The sequence below is a fragment of the Aotus nancymaae genome, unplaced genomic scaffold (genome assembly GCF_030222135.1).
Source record: "Aotus nancymaae isolate 86718 unplaced genomic scaffold, 86718_ANA_hifiasm-v0.15.2.pri h1tg000012l, whole genome shotgun sequence".
Lineage (NCBI taxonomy): Eukaryota > Metazoa > Chordata > Mammalia > Primates > Aotidae > Aotus > Aotus nancymaae.
In genome coordinates, this window is record NW_026988423.1 from 48,103,491 (window position 1) to 48,123,430 (window position 19,940).

A 19,940-nucleotide genomic window follows, 5' to 3' on the forward strand; every position below is an offset into this window, starting at 1 on the left:
CCTAAAGAAGGAGAAATATTAGTAGTTACACAAGTTAGGACTGGTTGTGGTGGCTCACACCTGTAATCCTAACACTTTGGGAGGCTGAGGTGGGAGGATTGCTTGAGGCTAGGAGTTCAAGACCAGCCTGGCCAACATAGCCACCCATTTCCATTAAAAAAAGGGAGAAGTCATAAAAATTACAGACATTAAACTAGTCTCCAGTTTCAACATTTCTTATATAATTTGATTTACCTTACAATTTTTACCTGTCTGGAGTTCTGAAGAGGAAGAATTCTGTAAACTGTTTTGAATGCTCAGTGATACTCTGTAGTTATCTTCTCCAGGAGTAAAATTATCCTGCAATCCTGATCTATTGATTGTCTTATTAATACTGGTTGTGGTTTGTAGATACTGGCTCTTCTCTGATGAAGTTCCAGGATTATTCATTGAAAAAGGTTGGGTACATGACAGCATTGACTACCGATTCAACCATCACTGCAAAGAGCACACAGACTCTGCTGATGAGGATTACTGTCCCCGCAGTGAGTATCTCTGTCTGAGTTATTTCACCCTGCTCAAGTGGGCTCAGCATTAAGGGCTGTCTTTCCTCTGTCCCCTTTTCCATTTGCAAAATTTCTTTATTTTGGTCTTAAATATGTTTGAGTGAAGTGGGTAGATGTGAAATATGTAGAGAGAAGGAAAGAAATTCAGATTTGATTACTACTTTTGTTCTAAGCATAGTGTGAAAAGATAAAGAGCTTGAATATTAGGGTATTTGGGTATTAGATTTTATAGGAGAAGTTTTCAAATTGTCCCTTAGAAGCCATCGTAGGTGCCTGAATGGCTAAAATTGAGGTATAGGGGCTAAGAAGGCAGTGTTACATTTCCTCCTCTTCTACCTTTTTTTTTTGGGATGGAATATCACTCTTGTCGCCCGGTCTAGAGTGCAATGGTGCAATCTTGGCTCATTGCAACTTCTGCCTCTTGGGTTCAAGCGATTCTCTGCCTAAGCCTCCCAAGTAGCTGGGACTACAGTTGTGTGCCACCACACCTGGCTAATTTTTGTAATTTTAGTAGTGGTTTTGCCATGTTGGCCAAGCTCGTCTCGAACTCCTGACCTCAGGTGATCCGTCTGCCTTGGCCTTCCAGAGTGCTGGGATTACAGGTGTGAGCCACCGTACCTGACCCTCTTCTTCTACTTTTAAAGTTAATTTATTCAGTGTTTTTGCTGAATCTATTTGTGAAGCCAAAACCTACACTGAATAATTTTCTGAATATATATTAATATTCTTTCTTAAAGTATATATGTTGAGTATATTTCAAGAAAGAAACAAATTTTAATTAAAAAAATAAGATGCTAAGGCAGGAGGATTGCTTGATACCAGGAGTTCAAGCCCACCCTGGGCAATATAGCAAGACCTTAAAAAAAAAAAAAGATGCTTAGGAGTTACTGACATTTTGGGCCAGATGAATCTCTTTTATTTTCTCCCACCATGATACTGATGAGGAAGATAACTTTTTGTCCTGGGAGCTGTCTTTCGCGTTGTGGTTTATTCAGGAGCTTCCCTCTACATAGCCAGTAGATAGTAGAAGTGAGAACAAAGTATGTCTCGAGATCCTGCCAGATTTCCCGTAGCAGGCAGTAGTGCTCCCCATTGAGAACCACTAGGTTCAGTGATCCATAAGCTTCCTTCCAGTTCTGCTGTCTGTAACCTAATGAAAATTGCTTATGTGTTGGTGTCATGTAGGAGATAAGGATAAAAAAGAAAATTGATTCCTGAATACTAAATTATTGTGTTTCTTTGATACATCTTTTTTTAAAAGCAATTTTTCATTTTAGAGAAATTCCTAACTCAAACTCGAAACTCACAAAATTGTTAAAGAAGAATACTACTGATTTACAAAAATAAACATTCCTTCAAATAAAACTTCAAATTTAAGGTGTTTTCATGTTGAATTATATTGAGCGTAGATTATGTCACTTAGTAGAAGAATCTAGTTTTGATAGACATTATAAATACTCAGGTGAGGGCAGTTACATTTGAGAGCAGTATCTGTGGAGTCTGGTTGTTTAGATTTGGTAGGGATTCCAGCAGGATGAAGGAATTTTACTTTATAGTGTGTTTCAAAAGCCTGGTGGCAGTTCTTGAAAGTAATGTCTACGCAGTTAAAGCACCCTGAGAGAAGATTGAGAACCCAGACCCTTTACTTCTAGAGCATCCTGGTAGATGTTGTTTCATGTTTTCCAGTTCCAGAATGGCAGTTTCTTTTTAAAATTACCCATCTGAGGCTGGGTGCGATGGCTCATGCCTTGTAATCCCAGCACTTTGAGAGGCTGAGACAGGCGGATCACTTGAGTTCAGGAGTTGAAGACCAGCCTGGCCAACATGGTGAAACCCCGTCTCTACAAAAAAATACAAAAATTAGCTGGGTGTGGTGGTGGGTGCTTGTAGTCCCAGCTACTTGGCAGGCTGAGTCACGAGAACTGCTTAAGCCCAGGAGGCAGGAGTTGCAGTGAGCCAAGATTGTGTCACTGCACTCCAACCTGGGTGACAGAGCAACATTCTGTCTCAAAAAATAAAATTACCCAACATAAAAGACTAAACAAGGTTATGTGTTAGTATTCCAGAGATGTTTCAGATTAAAGTGGGGAGAATGGGGAAGAGAAGAGAAACAATCATAGTATGAAGTAAGGCTTCAAGTATTGTGATGACTGGCCAGGCGTGGTGGCTCACACTTATAATCCCAGCACTTGGGAGGCTAAGGCGGGCAGATCAGTGGAGGTTAGGAATTCGAGACCAGCCTGGCCAACATGGTGAAACTCCATCTTTAATAAAAGTACAAAAATTAGCCAAGCATGGTGGTGCATGCCTGTAATCCCAGCCTAGTCAGAACAGGCTAAGGCAGGGAGAATCTCTTGAACTGGGGAGGCGGAGGTTGCAGTGAGCTGAGATTGCACCACTGCACTCCAGCCTGGGTGACAGAACAAGACTCCATCTCAAAAAACAAAACAAAAACCAAATACTGTGATGATTTAAAATAGGCTTTGATAAATTGGCTTAAGGTATATCTGTGTTAAAGTCATGTATCAACGTATAGGAACTGATTTACAAAAAAGTTAGTTGTATTATTTGACTCTTGAAACCTCCAAGGATAAGTCTATAGTATTTATGTATTCTTGTTGCCTCTGCTTTACTACAGATGCCTTTGCTCTTAACATCATGTAAAAGGAGTAAATTCTTTATTTTGCTTTGATATAAATATATTTAGTCATTCTTCATTCTAAGTTGCAGTACACTTAAACTTCGGAATGGTGCAACGATTCCACTTCAGAGAGCAAATACCTGAGATAAAATGCTGTGTTTAAGATATTTAAGAAAAAATTAGCGTCTATTATACATGAAGATACATTTGATACATTTCACAGGAAGCCTCTGTGTTGTTATAAATTGTTGAGTTTGGCAGTGAGTACTGCTTAGGTTTGAAACTAGCAACTGGTATTTACTGTAGTCAACCTAATGTCTAAATTTTTCTTAGGTAAGAAAGCAAACTTAGGTAAAAATGCAAGCATGAACACACAACATGGACCAGCAGCAGAAGTTGCTGTAGAGACAACCACACCTAAACAAGGACAGAACCTATGGTAATGTGAGCATTCATCTGGTTGCTCTTTCTTTTCTTTTAAATATTAAGGAACAAAGTTTTGGTAGGGTGATGCCAGCGAGTTAATAATTATGTGCTCAGGATGCTTTGTGTGACTTTGATATTTTGGATATCAAAACTTCTTGGATTAGCAAAACTGATTTTTTTTTGTTAAGATGATACTTGTTTTTTTAAGGGTTGGAATTTTGGTTTTTCCCCTCGTAATGTAACTTTGTATATTATGTGATAGATCTTACAAAGCAGTAGAAATGTAGCTTAAATATGGTTGGGAATAGAGGTATTTAAGATTTTCCTTAATTAAATTTTATTAATAAAAATGCTATGCATAGTTTTCTTTGTATGCAACTCTGCTTTTAGGCAGCGAGCTTGGTTTTGAGAGGATCTGTTCTATGTGATCACCTGTGGTTTAATGGCCTTTCAATTTTGAATTTTGGGTATAGGTTTACTCTCTGAAGGGAAAGGGACAAGTATGCCAATTAACTTTGGCTCCAAAATCCTAGGACAGAATTAACATTAGGCATCATGGAAATAGTAAATTACTTATTCTACTTCTGGATATTAGATTCTGAACACATTTGGAATTCTGTTCTCCTAAGTCCCACCACCAACTCTAGATTGCTTGCTTAGTGTTTGAGTTTGTTCTTGTTTTTTTCAGAGTTTTCAGGTCTGTTTTGCCCCTACAGGTTTTTATGTGATAGTCAAAAGGAGCTGGATGAGTTGCTAAACTGTCTTCACCCTCAGGGAATAAGAGAAAGTCAACTTAAAGAGAGACTAGAGAAGAGGTAAGGGGTTTCATCTTCTCTTTAGCATTAGATGTAAATATCTGAGGGTTTTTTTCCCCTTACTCATTCAAGTTATTAAAGTAAAATATTTTAAATGTGTGTAACCGTTTTTTCTTCATATTGCCTGGTATTTTCTTGTCACATTATGCTTACTGGAAAAATATACCTTTGGCCATCTGTATACAGAGTAGCAGGATTATGCACTAAAGATCATGTGCCAGTACCAAGCCGTGAACTCCATGGTTGTTAGACCGCCTTGTAGATGCAGGCCCAGATGGATAGGTGTCCAGAAGTGTTCTGTCAAAAGATGGAAACAATGGCAGTGCCTATCAACTGATGGGATCGATAAACAAAATTTAGTATATATCCAGGCCGGGTGCGGTGGCTCACACCTGTAATCCCAGCACTTTGAGAAGTCAAGGCAGGCCAATGTCTTGAATCCAGGAGTTTTGAGACCAGCCTGGGAAATATAGGGAAACTCTGTTTCTACAGAAAATACAGAAATTAGCTGGGTGTGGTGGTTTGTGTATGTAGTCTTAGCTATTTGGGAGGCTGAGCTGAGTTGATCACTTGAGCCCAGGAGGCGGAGGTTGTGTTGAGCCAAGATCATGCCCCCCTGCACTCTGGCCTGGCCTGGTTGACAGAGCGAGACACTGTCTCGAACAAAATGAAACAAAAAACTCCCAAAATTTAGTATATTCAAACAGTGGAATGTTATTTAGCCACAAAAAGAAATGAAGTACTGTTCTGTGCTACAGCTTGGATGAATCTAGAAAACATTATGCTAAGTGAAAGAGGTCAGACATCAAAGTCCATGTGGTGTATGATTCCATTCAAATGAGACATCAAGAATAGGAGGCCGGGCGTGGTGGCTCACGCCTGTAATCCCAGCACTTTGGGAGGCCGAGGCGGGTGGATCACGAGGTCAAGAGATCGAGACCATCCTGGTCAACATGGTGAAACCCCATCTCTACTAAAAATACAAAAAATTAGCTGGGCATGGTGGCGCGTGCCTGTAATCCCAGCTACTCAGGAGGCTGAGGCAGGAGAATTGCCTGAACCCAGGAGGCGGAGGTTGCGGTGAGCCGAGATCGCGCCATTGCACTCCAGCCTGGGTAACAAGAGTGAGACTCCGTCTCAAAAAAAAAAAAAAAAAGAATAGGAAAATCTGTTTCAAACAGAAAGTGGATTAGTGGTTGCCAGAGGATAGGGGAAGGGGAGAATTGGGAGTGATGATTGCTAACAGGTAAGAGATTTTTGCTTGGGGTAATGAAATGTTTTGGAATTAGATAGTTGTGGTGGTTGTACAACATAAAAACCGCCGAAGGACATGCTTCAAGTTGATGAATTTTATGCCATATGAATTAAAAAGAACCAAAAAACCGTCTTCTGTCTACACAGTAGCATCAACTCCATCTAAATTTGCAGCTACCATATTTATTGTAGACATTATTTTTATCAAAGCCAGGACAAGATTTTGGCGTAATGCCACCTCTGATTTCTGACTCTGTGCTCAATTTCATGGTTGAATTTAGGTTTGTTGGAAGAGAGAAGGAAAATATGTTTCAGTACATACTCTACACCATTGCCAGACTTTTGCGAAGGAAAATAGGTACATTATATTGATGTTAGTCCGCTGCTTAATGTGTAAATTAATTAAAATTGTATTCAGAATCGTGTTGTCTGAATATACATGTCTAGGCAAATTAAGAAAAACAAAGGAAAATGTCAGTACACAGATCCACAAAGGAATATAGTTCTGTGATGTTCCTTCTCTTTGGGCAGAATATTTGATATGTACGTGTGTTGAAAGGACCTGTTTTGTTCACTAAATATGAAGATTGAATCCTTCCATTAGAAGCTTAGAAGTGGTTTGGTGTGATGGCGCACACCTGTAATCCCAGCAGTTTGGGAGGCCTAGGGGAGAGGATCACTTGAAATCAGGAGTTTGAGATCAACCTGGGCAACAAAGCAAGACCTCATTCCTACAAAAAATAAAAATAGCCAAGTGTGGAGGTGCATGTCTGTAGTCCCAGCTTTGACTCAGGTGGGAGGATTGCATAAGTTCAGAAGTTTGAGGGTGCAGTGAGTTGTGATGGCACCTTTGCATTCCAGCCTAGGTGATAGGGCAAGACCCTGTCTCAGAGAAAAATAAAGAAATAATGAAACAAAACAAGGAGAGGTGAAAGAGACCTAAGTTAAGTTTTCTAGAAATAAAACACGTTTTTCAAGTAATTGAAATTTAAGGTACATCTTCAAAAGTTTCTTTCTTCCCCTTTTCTCTTGTCCCAACTCTTCTAGGTACCAGGACATTATTCACTCTATTCATCTAGCTCGGAAGCCAAATTTGGGCCTAAAATCCTGTGATGGCAACCAGGAGCTTTTAAACTTTCTTCGTAGTGATCTCATTGAAGTTGCAACAAGGTTACAAAAAGGAGGACTTGGATATGTGGAAGAAACATCGGAATTCGAAGCCCGGGTAAGAATATAAGAAAATCCCCTTTGAAAGTTCTTAATCATGGAAACTCAATCTGAAGTTGTTCCCTGATGTTGTTCTTGACTTCCCAACATGACCTTGGGAATCAGATGTTTGGATTTGTCTTGAAAGACATGTATGGAACCAAAAATACCTGTATTTTTTTTCCCTTGTCATTGTTTGCTGGTATCAAGAAAAGGTTAATAATTGGCTTACAACCTTGGTATGAGAAGAACTTCACTACTAAGGTGAATGAAAACTGGTTGTAGAGCTGTAGTCATAGAGCATCATTTAACATCTTGCCCTTGTGATGCCTGTGCTATCAGGTGTGGAGCATGCTTGTGTATCATGCACCTGCCCATTCTTCACACTCAGCTCAGATTTCTGTTTATGTTGGACATCACTCATGTTGTCCAGTGGGCTGTCATTACAGTCCTGTCCTTTATTGGTCAGAGGGACCCTTAAGTGGTATAGGTGAAACTTTTCAAAAGACCCCAAAACCCATATCAGGTAGGTTTATGTATCAATGATTGGTGAATAATATCCATCAGTTATTATTGTAAACTGGTTTTTTGCTGATTTTAAATCCGTAAGTCCACATAATTCTAGAAATACTAATATTTGTGGGTCTTTTCAAATTCCTCATGCACTATGACATGTTTGTCTTTTTTTCTTTTTAAAGAGATGAAGTCCCCTCTGTTACCCAGCCTGGAGTACAGTGAAACAGTCATTGCTCACTGCAGCCTCAAATTCCTGGGTTCAGGTGTTTCTCCCATCTCAGGTTTCCAAGTATCTGGGACTACAGGCATAAGCCACCATGCCGGCTGATTTAAAAAAAAAATTTTTTTTTGTAGAGACCGGGCATAGTGGCTCACACCTGTAATCCCAACATTTTGGGAGGCTGAGGCAGGAGGATTGCTTGAGCTCTGGAGTTTGAGACCAGCCTGGGCAACATAGCGAGACTCTGTCTCACACACAAACACACAAAATTTTGTAGAGACAAAATCTCACTATGTTGCCCTGGCTGATTTCAGACTCCTGGCTTCATGAGATCCTCCTGCCTTGGCCTCTCAAAGTGTTAGGATCATAGGCGTAAGCCACCTCACCCAGCCAACATGTGTGTTCTTATAGTTTCGTGATTTTTATGAACAGTTTAATTTGCATCCCCCACATGCCATGTTTACTAATTTATATGTACTTTTCAACTGTTTCAGTCTGTTTTTCTTTGCTGTTAGAATAAGCAAATTATATGTGTATCTTACATAGGCATATTTTTATTTTTAATTAATCTTGTGATGAATTCTTGGTACATTTGCCGGGGAAAGGGATTTAAACATCTTTATGGTTCTTAATGATTTTTTTTAAAAAAGATTTATTGAACCCAAAGGATCTTGTAAGTTTCAAATGTTACACATTTACTTTTTTGTGTAGCAAATGTTCACTAATTGCCTGCTTTGTGCCAGATTCAGGCCTGTATCTTGCTGATATTGGGTTATGATTCTTCTTCGTTTTCTTTGCGACTATTAGAATGTTATCTTCTAATTGGCATGTTTTGTGTGACTGACAAGATAGTGTTTAAGGACATTTTTTATTTCTTTGTATTTTTAAATTAATTGATCTTGTAAGAGATAGGTCTTGTTATGTTGCCCGGTCTGAAATGCAGTGACTGTTCACAGATCATAGTTGACAGTAGCCTGAAACTCCTGCCTCAGTCTCCTGAGGAGCTGGGATTACAGGCATGTGCCACCACACCTGGTTGGGTGCATGATTTTGATGAAGTGATTTAACTTCTGTTTTCTCATCTATCAGGGAGATGTGAAGCTTAAAAGATCAGTGAAGGATGAGGATCACTTGAGACCAGGAGTTTGAGACCAGCCTGGGCAATATAGTGAGACCCTAAAAAGAATTTTAAAAAATTAGCCAGGCATGATGCCATGTACCTGTGGTCCCAGCTACTGGGAGGCTGAGGCAGGAGGATCCCTTGAGCCCAGGAGTTCAAGGCTGCGCTGAGTTGTGATTGCTGTACTTCTGCCTGGATGACCCAGTGAGACCTGTCTCTTTAAAAAGAAAAAGGAGATCAAGTGTGTGAAACATACTACCTTACATACAGTTACGTGCTGCAAACAAGTTACAAATAGGAAAAAAATAAAAGTTAAAAAATATATAGTAAGTTGGAAACTACAATCTTAATGCAAAGACACACTAAGAAAGTAAAATTTTTACTTTCTTTTGTTTTACTTCCTTAGTGTGTCTTTGCATTAAGATTGTAGTTTGCACATAGTAGACACTCAGTCATTATTGAATGAATCAACTATGTAACTCCTTTAAGTGGGGGAGCTTCTAACATTTAGTGGATCCCTTCACTGGGAAAAGGGAAATAGTCAAGTATTTTTATTTTTTTTTTTTTTGAGACAGAGTTTCACTCTTTTTGCCCAGGCTGAAGTGCAATGGCGTGATCTTGGCTCACTACACGTTCCACCTCCTGGGTTCAGGTGATTCTCCTGCCTCAGCCTCAAGTAGCTGGGATTACAGGCGTGCACCACCATGCCCGTCTAATTTTGTCTTTTTAGTAGAAATGAGGTTTCTCCATGTTGGTCAGGTTGGTACCTCAGGTGATCTGCCCGCCTCGGCCTCCCAAAGTGTTGGAATTACAGGCATGAGCCACTGTGCCTGGTACCCTCCCTGCCACTTTTTTTTTTGAGATGGAGTCTTGCTCTGTCACTTAGACTGGAGTGCAGTGATGTGATCTAGGCTAACCGCACCCTCTGCATCCCCGGTTCAAGCGAGTCTCCTGCCTCAGCCTCTGGAGTAGCTGGGATTATAGGCACATGCCACCACGCCCAGCTAATTTTTGTATTTTTAGTAGAGACGGGGTTTTGCCATGTTGGACAGGCTGGTCTCGAACTCCTGACCTCAAGTGATCCGCCCACCTCAGCCCCCCAAAATGCTGGGAATACAGGCATGAGTCACCGCACCTGACCAGTCAAGTAGTTTTAAATGCATAAGCCATGCAGTGAACTGAGGAGCACAGTTAAATTGATCGTATGTGGCTCTTGATTTTGTTAGATAAATGTTATGTGGCATTTGAGTCTAGACTGATTTGAATGTAATTGAGGATAGATTGTTCCTCTTGGCCTTCTCTCAGTCTGATTTTAAAATCCCTTTCTATAGGTCATTTCATTGGAGAAATTGAAGGATTTTGGCGAGTGTGTGATTGCCCTTCAGGCCAGTGTCATAAAGAAATTTCTCCAAGGCTTCATGGCTCCCAAGCAAAAGAGAAGAAAACTCCAAAGTGAAGATTCAGCAAAAATTGAGGAAGTGGATGAAGAAAAGAAAATGGTAGAGGAAGCAAAGGTATTTTGTTATTTAAGTTGTTTATGATTATGTAGATGAATGTGATTTGGTTTTAAAATAATGTAACCCTATGCATTTTAGCTACTGTGGGCATTGTTCCCTGAGTGAGTGTTGCTTTTTTTTTTTTTTCTTTTTTTGAGATGGAGTCTCACTCTATTGCCCAAGCTGGAGTGTGGTGGCGTTATCTCAGCTCACTGCACCTCCGCCTCCTGGGTTGAAGTGATTCTCCTGCCTCAGCCTCTTGAGTAGCTGGGATTACAGGCACGCACCACCACGCCCAGCTAATTTTTGTATTTTTAGTAGAGATGGGGTTTTACCATGTTGGTCAGGATCTCCTGACCTGTGATCCGCCTGCCTCAGCCTCCCAAAGTGCTGGATTATAGGTGTGAGCCACTATATCCCCGCCCACCTCCCCTTCTTAAAAACCACTTTCTGCCACTTCTGGTTTTCGCAGTGGTCTGTGGAGTGCAGCCCTGGTTCTGGGTCAGTAGACGGTGGTCACAGTGGATGTGGCCTTCCCACCTTTACCGGACTTTCTTTTTTAACAGGGAGGTGATGTCTTTTAAACACATTAAAAATGTATTTATTTAATTTTTAGAGAAAGGGTTTTGCTCTTGTGTAAGCTGCTATGCAGTGATTCAGTCATAACTTACTGTAACCTTGAATTTCTGGCCTCAAGCTATCCTCCCACCTTGGCCTCTCAAAGTTCAATTATAAGCATGAGCCACTGCGCCCAGCCATGCTTGCTCTAGATATTTTTTTAATTATAGTAAAAATATGCATAACATACAAACTTACCTTTTTTTTTTTGGAGACAGAGTCCTACTCTATTGCCTAAGCTGGAATGTTGTGGCATAATCTTGACTCACTGCAACCTCTACTTCCCAGGTTCAAAAGCAGTTCCCGTGCCTCAGTCTCCCAAGTAGCTGGAATTACAGGCGTGTGCCACACACCTGACTGATGTTTGTATTTTTAGTAGAGACAGGGTTTCACCATGTTGGCCAGGCTGGTCTTGAACTCGTGACTTAAGTGACCCGTCCACCTCAGCCTCCCAAAGTACTGGGATTATAGGCCTGAACCACCTCGCCCAGCCCAAATTTACCACTTTCATGTGTACGATTCTATGGCATTAAGTGTATTCACATTGTTTTGCAACCATCACCCTCAGTCTCTAAAACTTTTTCATACACTTCTGACACCAAATATGTGAGTTTTTACCACAATAAGCAGTTCTTCAGTTCTGTGCTGACACTTACAATTCAGTTTAATTCTGACTCTGTCTACTTGGCGTTTGTGTCAGATCTGCAAGTTAAAGCGCTCCCTCCCACAAGACTGTTGTCACTTCAGATGCCAGTCACAAGTCCCACATTGCCACCCGTATCATCTATAAATTGAGGATTCTCATGGCCCCTCTTCCTAAGTTTGATAATTTGCTAGAATGCCTGACGACCCAGGAAAGCATTTTACTTAGGTTTACTGGGTCATTTTGAAGGCTACTACTCAGGAACAGCCAGATGGAATGGTTGCATGGAACAAGGAATGTGGCAGAGCAGGGGCTTATGGTCCATCCTCCCAGCTTCCAAGTGTGTTACTGGAAGCTCATCAAATCTTGTTCCAGTATCTTTGTCCATTTGTCTACCTTCTTTGGAGAAATGTATATTCAAGACCTTTGCCCATTTTTAAACTGGGTTTTTTGTTGTTGGTGACTTGTAGTTCTTTATATGTTCTTGCTACTAATCCTTTTTCAGATATATGATTTGCAAATATATTCTCCCATTCCATTGGGTAGCCTTTTAATTCTGTTAATAGTGTCCTTTGCATACAGGCGTTTCATTTGCATGGAGTCTAGCTTAACCTATTTTTTTTTCATTGTTGCCTCCACTTTTAATGTCATATCCAAGAAATCATTGCCAGATTCAGTATCATGAACGTTTCTCTCTCTTGTTTTCTTCTAAATATTTTATAGTTTGATTTTTACATTTAGGTCTTTGATCCATTTGATTTGATTTTTGTGAGTGGTAGAAGGTAAGGCTTCAGCTTCATTTTTTTCATATTAGATATCCAGTTTCCTCACTTTTTATTTTTAAATGTAGCATGCTTTATTGTAAGTAAATAAAATGAGAGGTAAGTAAAATATGTAACTCCCACCCTAGTTTCACTGCCCAAGGTGTCACTTTTAATAGTTTGGTGTCCTTTTTTGTATATACAAAGATGTGTTGGAGTTTTTACAAAATGGAATCTTATGCATAATAGTCTTCAGTTTCTCACTTACCAGTATATCCTAGGCATCTGTCCCCTCTCTCCCGTTAGTCCGCCCAGATCTACCTGATGTTATATTTGCTCTTTTCTTATTTTATTGTGTTTTTTAGAAACTGGGTCTCTACTTTATTGTCCAGGCTGTAGTGCAGTGGTGCAGTCATGGCTCGCTGCAGCCTCAAACTCCTGGGCTCAGGTGATCTCCCACCTCAGGCTGCCCTGAGTACCTGGGACTACAGGCGAGTGCCACCACGCCCAGCTAATTTTTAAATTTTTTGTATAGAGGTAGACTTGCTGTGTTGGCCAGGCTGGTCTTGAACTCCTGGGCTCAAGTGATCCACTCCCCCGGCCTTCCAATGTGCTGGGATTATAGGCATGAGCACCTCACCCTGCTGCATTTGGTCTTTTAATTTCTGTATTATTAATGAATATGAAGCTTATTAAAATAACTAGCAGCTCCATGTTTGTCTGTTTTGTGTATTAGATTTCTGCTTAAGTTTACTTGTGAAGAAAAGAATTTGAGAACACTACATTTTGGGAGAGTTTCTAACCATTATTTAGTGCAGAATACTTGTCCCTAAATTTATATTTGCCTCTCGCTCCCTTCTTTTCTTTCTTTCTATTTTTTTTTTTTTCCACAAAGATCTGTTAAAGGCCTGCTTTTGCCAGTCACTACTTAAAGTTTGGAGGCTGGATAGAGATGAGTAAAAAAGCCTTAAGTTCGGGGCTTGGCACGGTGGCTCATGCCTGTAATTCCAGCACTTTGAGAGGCCCAGGCAGGTGGATCACGAGGTCAAGAGATTGAGACCATCCTGGCCAACATGGTGAAACCCCGTCTCTACTGGAAAAAAAAAAATTAGCTGGGCCTGGTGTTGCACTCCTGTAGTCCCAGCTGCTTCGGATGCTGAGGCAGGAGAAGAGCTTGACCACGGGAGGCGGAGGTTTCAGTGAGCCAAAATCTTGCCACTGCACTCCAGCCTGGCGACAGAGTGAGAGTCCATCTCAAAAAAAAAAGCCTTAAGTTATTGCCTTCAGGGAACTCAGTTTGAGTGTGAGAGACAGGCAAGGGATGCTTGCTGTGGTGTGACCAGTAATGATGAGAAAGAGCAATACTCAGGCCTATTGTGAGGGATACCCAGGGCACACGAGAAAACTTCCCAGAGGGAAGAGAGGATGGGTTTTGAAGAATGTGTAGGAATGGATCAGGTCATGGGAGGGACGGCATAGGCCGTTTCAGATTCAACTGAATTTGACCTCTTTTGTCACTGACAGCTGGTGGTTTGTCCTCCCCATTTACGTAAAGTGAATCTACTGTTCTTTCCAAAGCTTAACAGATATTTGTACATAGTTGTGTTCCCACTACATTTCTTTCTGAGGCTGAGGATGCTATATGATATGGGGAAGATAATTTTGGGTAAGAGGTAAGCAGTGTAGAGAAAGGAAATTCAGTTTAGATAAAGGTTTAATTTATGACTTAAGCTTACAGTCTTACTATGTGGTATGTCATCTGGCTGGGATTTAGTTTTCACCTTCTTCTGTTTCTTCTATTTAAAAAAAATTTCTTGCCAGGTGCAGTGGTTCACGCTTGTAATCTCAGCACTTTGGGAGATCAAGGCAGGCAGATCACTAGGTCAGGAGATCGAGACCATCCTGGCTAACACAGTGAAACTCCATCTCTACTAAAAATACAAAAAATTAGCCAGACGTGATGGCATGCACTTATAGTCCCAGCTACTTGGGAGGCTGAGGCAGGTGAATGGCTTGAACCCAGGAGGCAGAAGTTGCAGTGAGCCGAGATCACGCCACTGCATTCCAGCTTAGGGGACAGAGTAAGACTCTGTCTCAAAAAAAATTTTTTTCTTTACTTTTTGGGACAGGGTCTCACTCTGTTGTCTGGGTTGGGGTGCAGTAGCAAGATCATGGCTCTCTGCAGCCTCAAACTCCAGGTTTGTGATCCTCCTACCTCAGCCTCCTGAGTAGCTGGGACTACAGGTGCCTGCCACCATTCCTAATTTTTTATTTCTTGTGTAGAGAAGGGGCTTCCCTACATTGCCCAGGCTGGTCTTATCTTCTGGACTCCAGTGATCCTCCTACCTTGGCCTCCCAAAGTGCTGGGATTATAGGCGTGAGCCACCATGTCCAGCGTATGTTTATTTTATTTTATTTGTGAATGAGTAACAGGGTCTCACTCTGTCACTCAGGCTGGTGTGTAGTGGTGTGATCTTGGGCTCACTACAGCCTCAAACTCTTGGACTTAGGTGTTTCTTCCACCTCAGCCTCCCAGATAACTGGGACCACGGGTGTGTGCCACCATACCCAGCTGTTTTTTTATTTTTTTTTGTAGAGGCAAGGTTTCAGCATGTTGCTGGTCTTGAACTCCTGGGCTCAAGTGATCCACCTGCTTTGGCCTCCCAGAGTGCTAGGATTATAGGCACGAGTCACACATCTGTCCCTGTGTTCCTTTTAAATGGTTGTATAATAGCACCTAGGTAACCTTTTAGATGATGTCTTAAGATTAAACAGTTAACTAGTCTCCTTAGCTAAATCTCTTCTCATTAGGCATAAGTTTTAGTCTTACTACTTTGTAGGTTTTGTTTTTAACTGAAGTTCAATACAGAAGAGTCTCTTGATGTGACCTGTCCAAGAGTCACATCTGTCCTGCCCATTTCTTTTCCTGCAACAGTGCTTTCTTCTCATTGATAACTCACCTTCACTGTAGGATTCTCATTAACTTCTTGAGTACTGTGCCCCACAGTGAAATAAACTCATTTTAGTTTGTCAGATGAGACTTATTCTTAGCTTAGTTAGAGAGGAAAATATGAGAACTTTGCAGGTCCAGACACAGTACATAAATGGAAAGCATGGAAGAGTTTCTTGGAAAATCGTCTAGGTTGCCTACTAAGTAGTTCAGCAATGTTATGCATTAAAATGACATTGTGTCCTGTGGTTCCCCACCAGAGGTCAGCTCTACTTCAGCTTTGAAATTTTCCACTGCTCTTTGCTTTGAAGGTTTCCACCTAGCAAGGGCCAGAGTTTTTTCAGCTGGCACTACGCGATTGCATGAGTTTTTATCAGTCTAATCTGGGATTCAGTTTCCTTATTTATAAAAATGGATTCTTTCTTAAATTCCTTATTGTAGTAGTGGATGATCTCAATTTTTAATGCTTATTTTGTTTTACTGAATTAAATAGAAAAGACTGATGTATCATTTGGCAAAATCCTGGGTTTTGTTTGATTGTTTTCTTTGGTGGCGTTTGTCCTGACAACCTGATTATAGATGCTCCTGAATTTAGAATGGGGCTGTGTCCCAATAAACCCATTGTATGACTTATATATTTATAATTTCCAATGGTTTTATCTGAGTATAACCCTATTATAAGTCGAGGAGCCTGCTAAATGTGTATCACTTTTTTTTTTTTTTTTTGAGTTAGAGTCTCGAACTGTTGCCCTTGCAGGAATGCAGTGGCATGATCTCGGCTCACTGCGACCTCCACTTCCCAGTGGTCAAGCCGTTCTCCTGCCTCAGCCTCCTGAGTAGCTGGTACTACAGGTGCCTGCCACCACACCCAGCTGCTTTTTGTATTTTTAGTAGAGATGGGGTTTCACTGTACTAGTCACGCTGGTCTCGAACTCCTGACCTCGTGATCCACCCCCCTTGCCCTCCCAAAGTGCTGAGATTACAGGCGTGAGCCACTGGTCCCCGCTGAATGTATATCACTTTTGCACCATTGTGAAGTCATAGGTCTGAACCATTGTAAGATGGGGTGATTCCAAATAACCAAAATATGGAAGCAACCCAGGTATCTGTCAGCTGATGAATTGATAAACAGAATGTAAAATATCTATTCAATGGGATATTGTTCAGCAGTAAAGTTGAAGTATTGTTACATGCTTTGCGAATGAATCTAGGAACATGCTCATTTGAAAGAAGTCAATTACAAAGGACTACCTATTGCATGATACTACTGAAAATCGATTTTTAAAAAAACGAGGTTAAATAAGCCTGTTCTCAAAATATCTTCAAGTTTAAAAAAAGGTTGTAATGAGGTCAGATGAGCTATTGGCTACTCAGATTTTATAATTCATAGGAAATAGGAAGTAAAAAGCAGGACTGCCCATGGCTGTTTTCTTTCATACTGTTTGTACTACATGTGAGTGTCCACTAGAGGACAGCAAAGCCCATTTGCAGTCATTCCCTGCCAGTTCTCAAGCACTTTTTAAGAACTGAACCTAAAATTCTTACATTTACATTCCATTGAAAAGATTTGAGTTATCCTTTCAAGAAAAGAGTCTACAGTAGTGTTTGTCAGCTCTCCATTTATCAGGGGAGAAGACAGCAAGGCAGCTGTGATTGTGGACCTTAATTTTACTTCTGCAGAAGTAAGGAAGGAGATTCCTGCTTTTCAAAGCAGATGTTGAAATATCTACAGCAGAGGTTGGAGTAAGGAATGAGTCAGTTTCTGGTAGAACTTCAGCAGCTTCTGAAATGTAGATTTGAGTGTGTGTGTTGATATTACTTATCCTTGCTATTTGTACATTTATACACACAAGCCTCCCTGTGATTCTCTATAGGAAAGAGAAAAAGCAGCCCTGTTATCCTCATCCCTCACCCAGTCTGTGTAGTACCTACTTCGGAACTAACTCAACTCTCTTTCTCCCTTGGCACTGTATTTTAAAACCCATGGCCTTCCAGGATAACTGGCTCCTTTCCTTTAGGAGATTCATTAATTTACAAGGATCTCTTTACTTAGGGCAGGGCAGTGAATTCCAGCTGTGGTATTGGATTGGTGGTGTTATGGTAGGTTATTGATTATCTTTTAAATCAGAGTTTTATTAGCTATATAAAATTGTTGGATTATAGCATTTACAGCATATAGGCAATCCTATTTTAAAGTATATTGAGTCTTTAAGTGGATTTCCCTAGAAGATGCCTGTTTCCAGTCATTTACCCACTCCCACTGCATCTTTATGTGACCTCCGTCAAGTTTTTTTCACCCTTTGGAGCCTGGATTTCTTCCATAAGATAAATGGTTTAGACTGGTGAGGTTGTAGGGGGCAAGTGTCCTCAGAATTCTCTCATACTGTCACCTGTTCTAGTTCTCTCTCTCTGTCTTTGGTCACTGTAGTAATGCTGGCCTGGTTTGGTCTCTGTTTAGGTTGCATCTGCACTGGAGAAATGGAAGACAGCAATCCGGGAAGCTCAGACTTTCTCCAGGATGCACGTGCTGCTTGGGATGCTTGATGCCTGTATCAAGTGGGATATGTCCGCAGAAAATGCTAGGTGCAAAGTTTGTCGTAAGAAAGGTATGTTTAGATCAAATTTGCTTATGTGGGCATATTAGGGAGTAGGATTTCTATTTTCAAGATCTTCATTTCTACCCAAAAGAATTTTGTGTACACAGAATATAAGTGTGGTAGTATAGATTTTACTCTCCTGAAGGTCTATGAAATGCCAGTCTTTGAAATCTCCTGCCCGGGAATCAGAACAGGTCCTTTGTTCCTCAGTTTAAAGCATAAAATCAAAGCAATTGATCTCTTCAGTCTTCAGATTTTCTACAGAAAACAAAATTAGGTTAGTTTAGTTTTAAATCCTTTAATTGGCTCAGAACTGGAGTCATCTGTGAAGTAAGTTATGTGCTTCCAGCAGGGGGCAGTCCTTGTACAGTGGGAGGCATGCAGTCTCGTCTGTGTAAAAGGAACTTCATGGCTAGAAACCCCCTAGTGATTGACTTCTGAGTGGCTAGAGTTGTTTTCTGAGTTAGGTTAGAGGTGAAGAGATCTGCATAAAATCAGTTGCTGTAAAGCGTTCAATTGCTCTACAATGACGGTTGGAGGGAGAAATGACCATATTAAATCGACTTTTTCAAATGTAAGGAAACCACATGGTTTAAGGGAACCCATCAGGGGCCGGGCATGGTGGTTCCCGCCTGTAATCCCAGCACTTTGGGAGGCTGAGGGAGGAGAATCGCTTGAACCTGAGAGGTGGAGGTTGCAGTGAGCCGAGATCACACCACTGCACTCCAGCATGGGCGACAGAGTGAGACTCTGTCTCCAAAAAAATAATAAGTAAATGAGAGTGCGAACCCATCAGGTATCAGTTTGAGGAGGTCAAAAGAGCAGCAGAATTTTCTGCTCTCACTGGGGTTTTTTGTGCCTCTTAGTAATTGCTAACTATTCTGTCTTAGCCACAGGGAGATTTTGTTCAGGATATAATTTAGGAGACCTGATTCCTAAATTATCTGTGGTCTAAATTATGCTACTTTTTTTTTTTTAATAGAAAATGACTGCATTTACAAAACAACTGGGTAGCACTCTATGGAACATGTCTTCTCGTGTGCTGTGAATTGTAGGATGGTTGCCTCTTCCTTACAGCTCATTGACTGCTGCTGTGCTCCCAACAGTTCTATTCACGTTTATCTCTTTGCAGGTGAGGATGACAAATTGATCTTGTGTGATGAGTGTAATAAAGCCTTCCACCTGTTTTGTCTGAGGCCGGCCCTCTATGAAGTACCAGATGGTGAGTGGCAGTGCCCAGCTTGCCAGCCCGCTACTGCGAGGCGCAACTCTCGTGGCAGGTGAGAACCTTTTCTTTTAAAAATAATTAAAGGAATAAATATGAATAGCTATTATAATTAAGCTTGAGTTATTCAAACAGAATGAGTCTCAGGAGCTTTCAGTTCATCTTTTGGGTACAGAGCCTGATCATTTATAGTACTTCAGTAGGAGCTCAGAGGGCTCTGATCTGATTTTAGCTGAATGTTGACATTCTAGTTTTCATTGCCAGCCACATTCTCTGTCTTCTTGACCATACCTTCTTTTCAAGTAAAGAAATCTCTCTGTGTTTAGCTGCCTGTTGCCCACTTCCTGTGTCTTCGTGATTACTTCTGCAATCACCCACTACTAAAAATCTCAAACTCATTGCCTTCCTTACCCATACAGAATGTTTTTCTTCCCTGTCATAAGTAGAACTTGGGTGTCAACTTGAACATGAATGTCTCTCCCTCCTCTGGTGTCTCTGTTAATTTGCCATGATATCAGTCCAATGCCCAGATGTTTTATGATCCAGTTTCTCTTTTTTCTTTCATAATTGAGATTTTATTGGTTGAGGATCAGTAAAGACATTTCAATTTGTACAAAATTCTTAACATACGTAACAAAAATCTAAAAAGCTATGTATTGTAATTGTTTTTTAAAGTTATTCCAGTGACTCTCTAGCTTAAAATTTGGAAGCAAATTTCCTTAAGAGGCTGTCAAGTACCTGTATCTTCACATATTAATAAGCTGTTACATACGTCCCAACAATTCACAACTGAGTAGCATGTACGCTACATATTCAAATGTTTAATCTTTCACAGCACAGTAACAGTTATTAGGAAAACAGGACTACCACAACCAAAGATGTTGCAGAGTGCACACAATTCTGACAG

General features: G+C 40.7%; 1 protein-coding gene across 1 annotated transcript in view; it reads left to right on the forward strand.

Moving 5' to 3' along the window:
- The window catches only part of BAZ1B (bromodomain adjacent to zinc finger domain 1B), a 79,567-nt gene that overhangs the window by 50,693 nt on the left and 8,934 nt on the right, over window positions 1–19,940 (forward strand). The window contains exons 9-15 of the mRNA XM_064375670.1: window positions 391–524; window positions 3,520–3,625; window positions 4,329–4,427; window positions 6,729–6,906; window positions 10,075–10,257; window positions 17,670–17,817; window positions 18,941–19,088. Coding sequence (XP_064231740.1) covers window positions 391–524; window positions 3,520–3,625; window positions 4,329–4,427; window positions 6,729–6,906; window positions 10,075–10,257; window positions 17,670–17,817; window positions 18,941–19,088 — 996 coding nt within the window. The remainder of the gene's footprint in view (window positions 1–390; window positions 525–3,519; window positions 3,626–4,328; window positions 4,428–6,728; window positions 6,907–10,074; window positions 10,258–17,669; window positions 17,818–18,940; window positions 19,089–19,940) is intronic.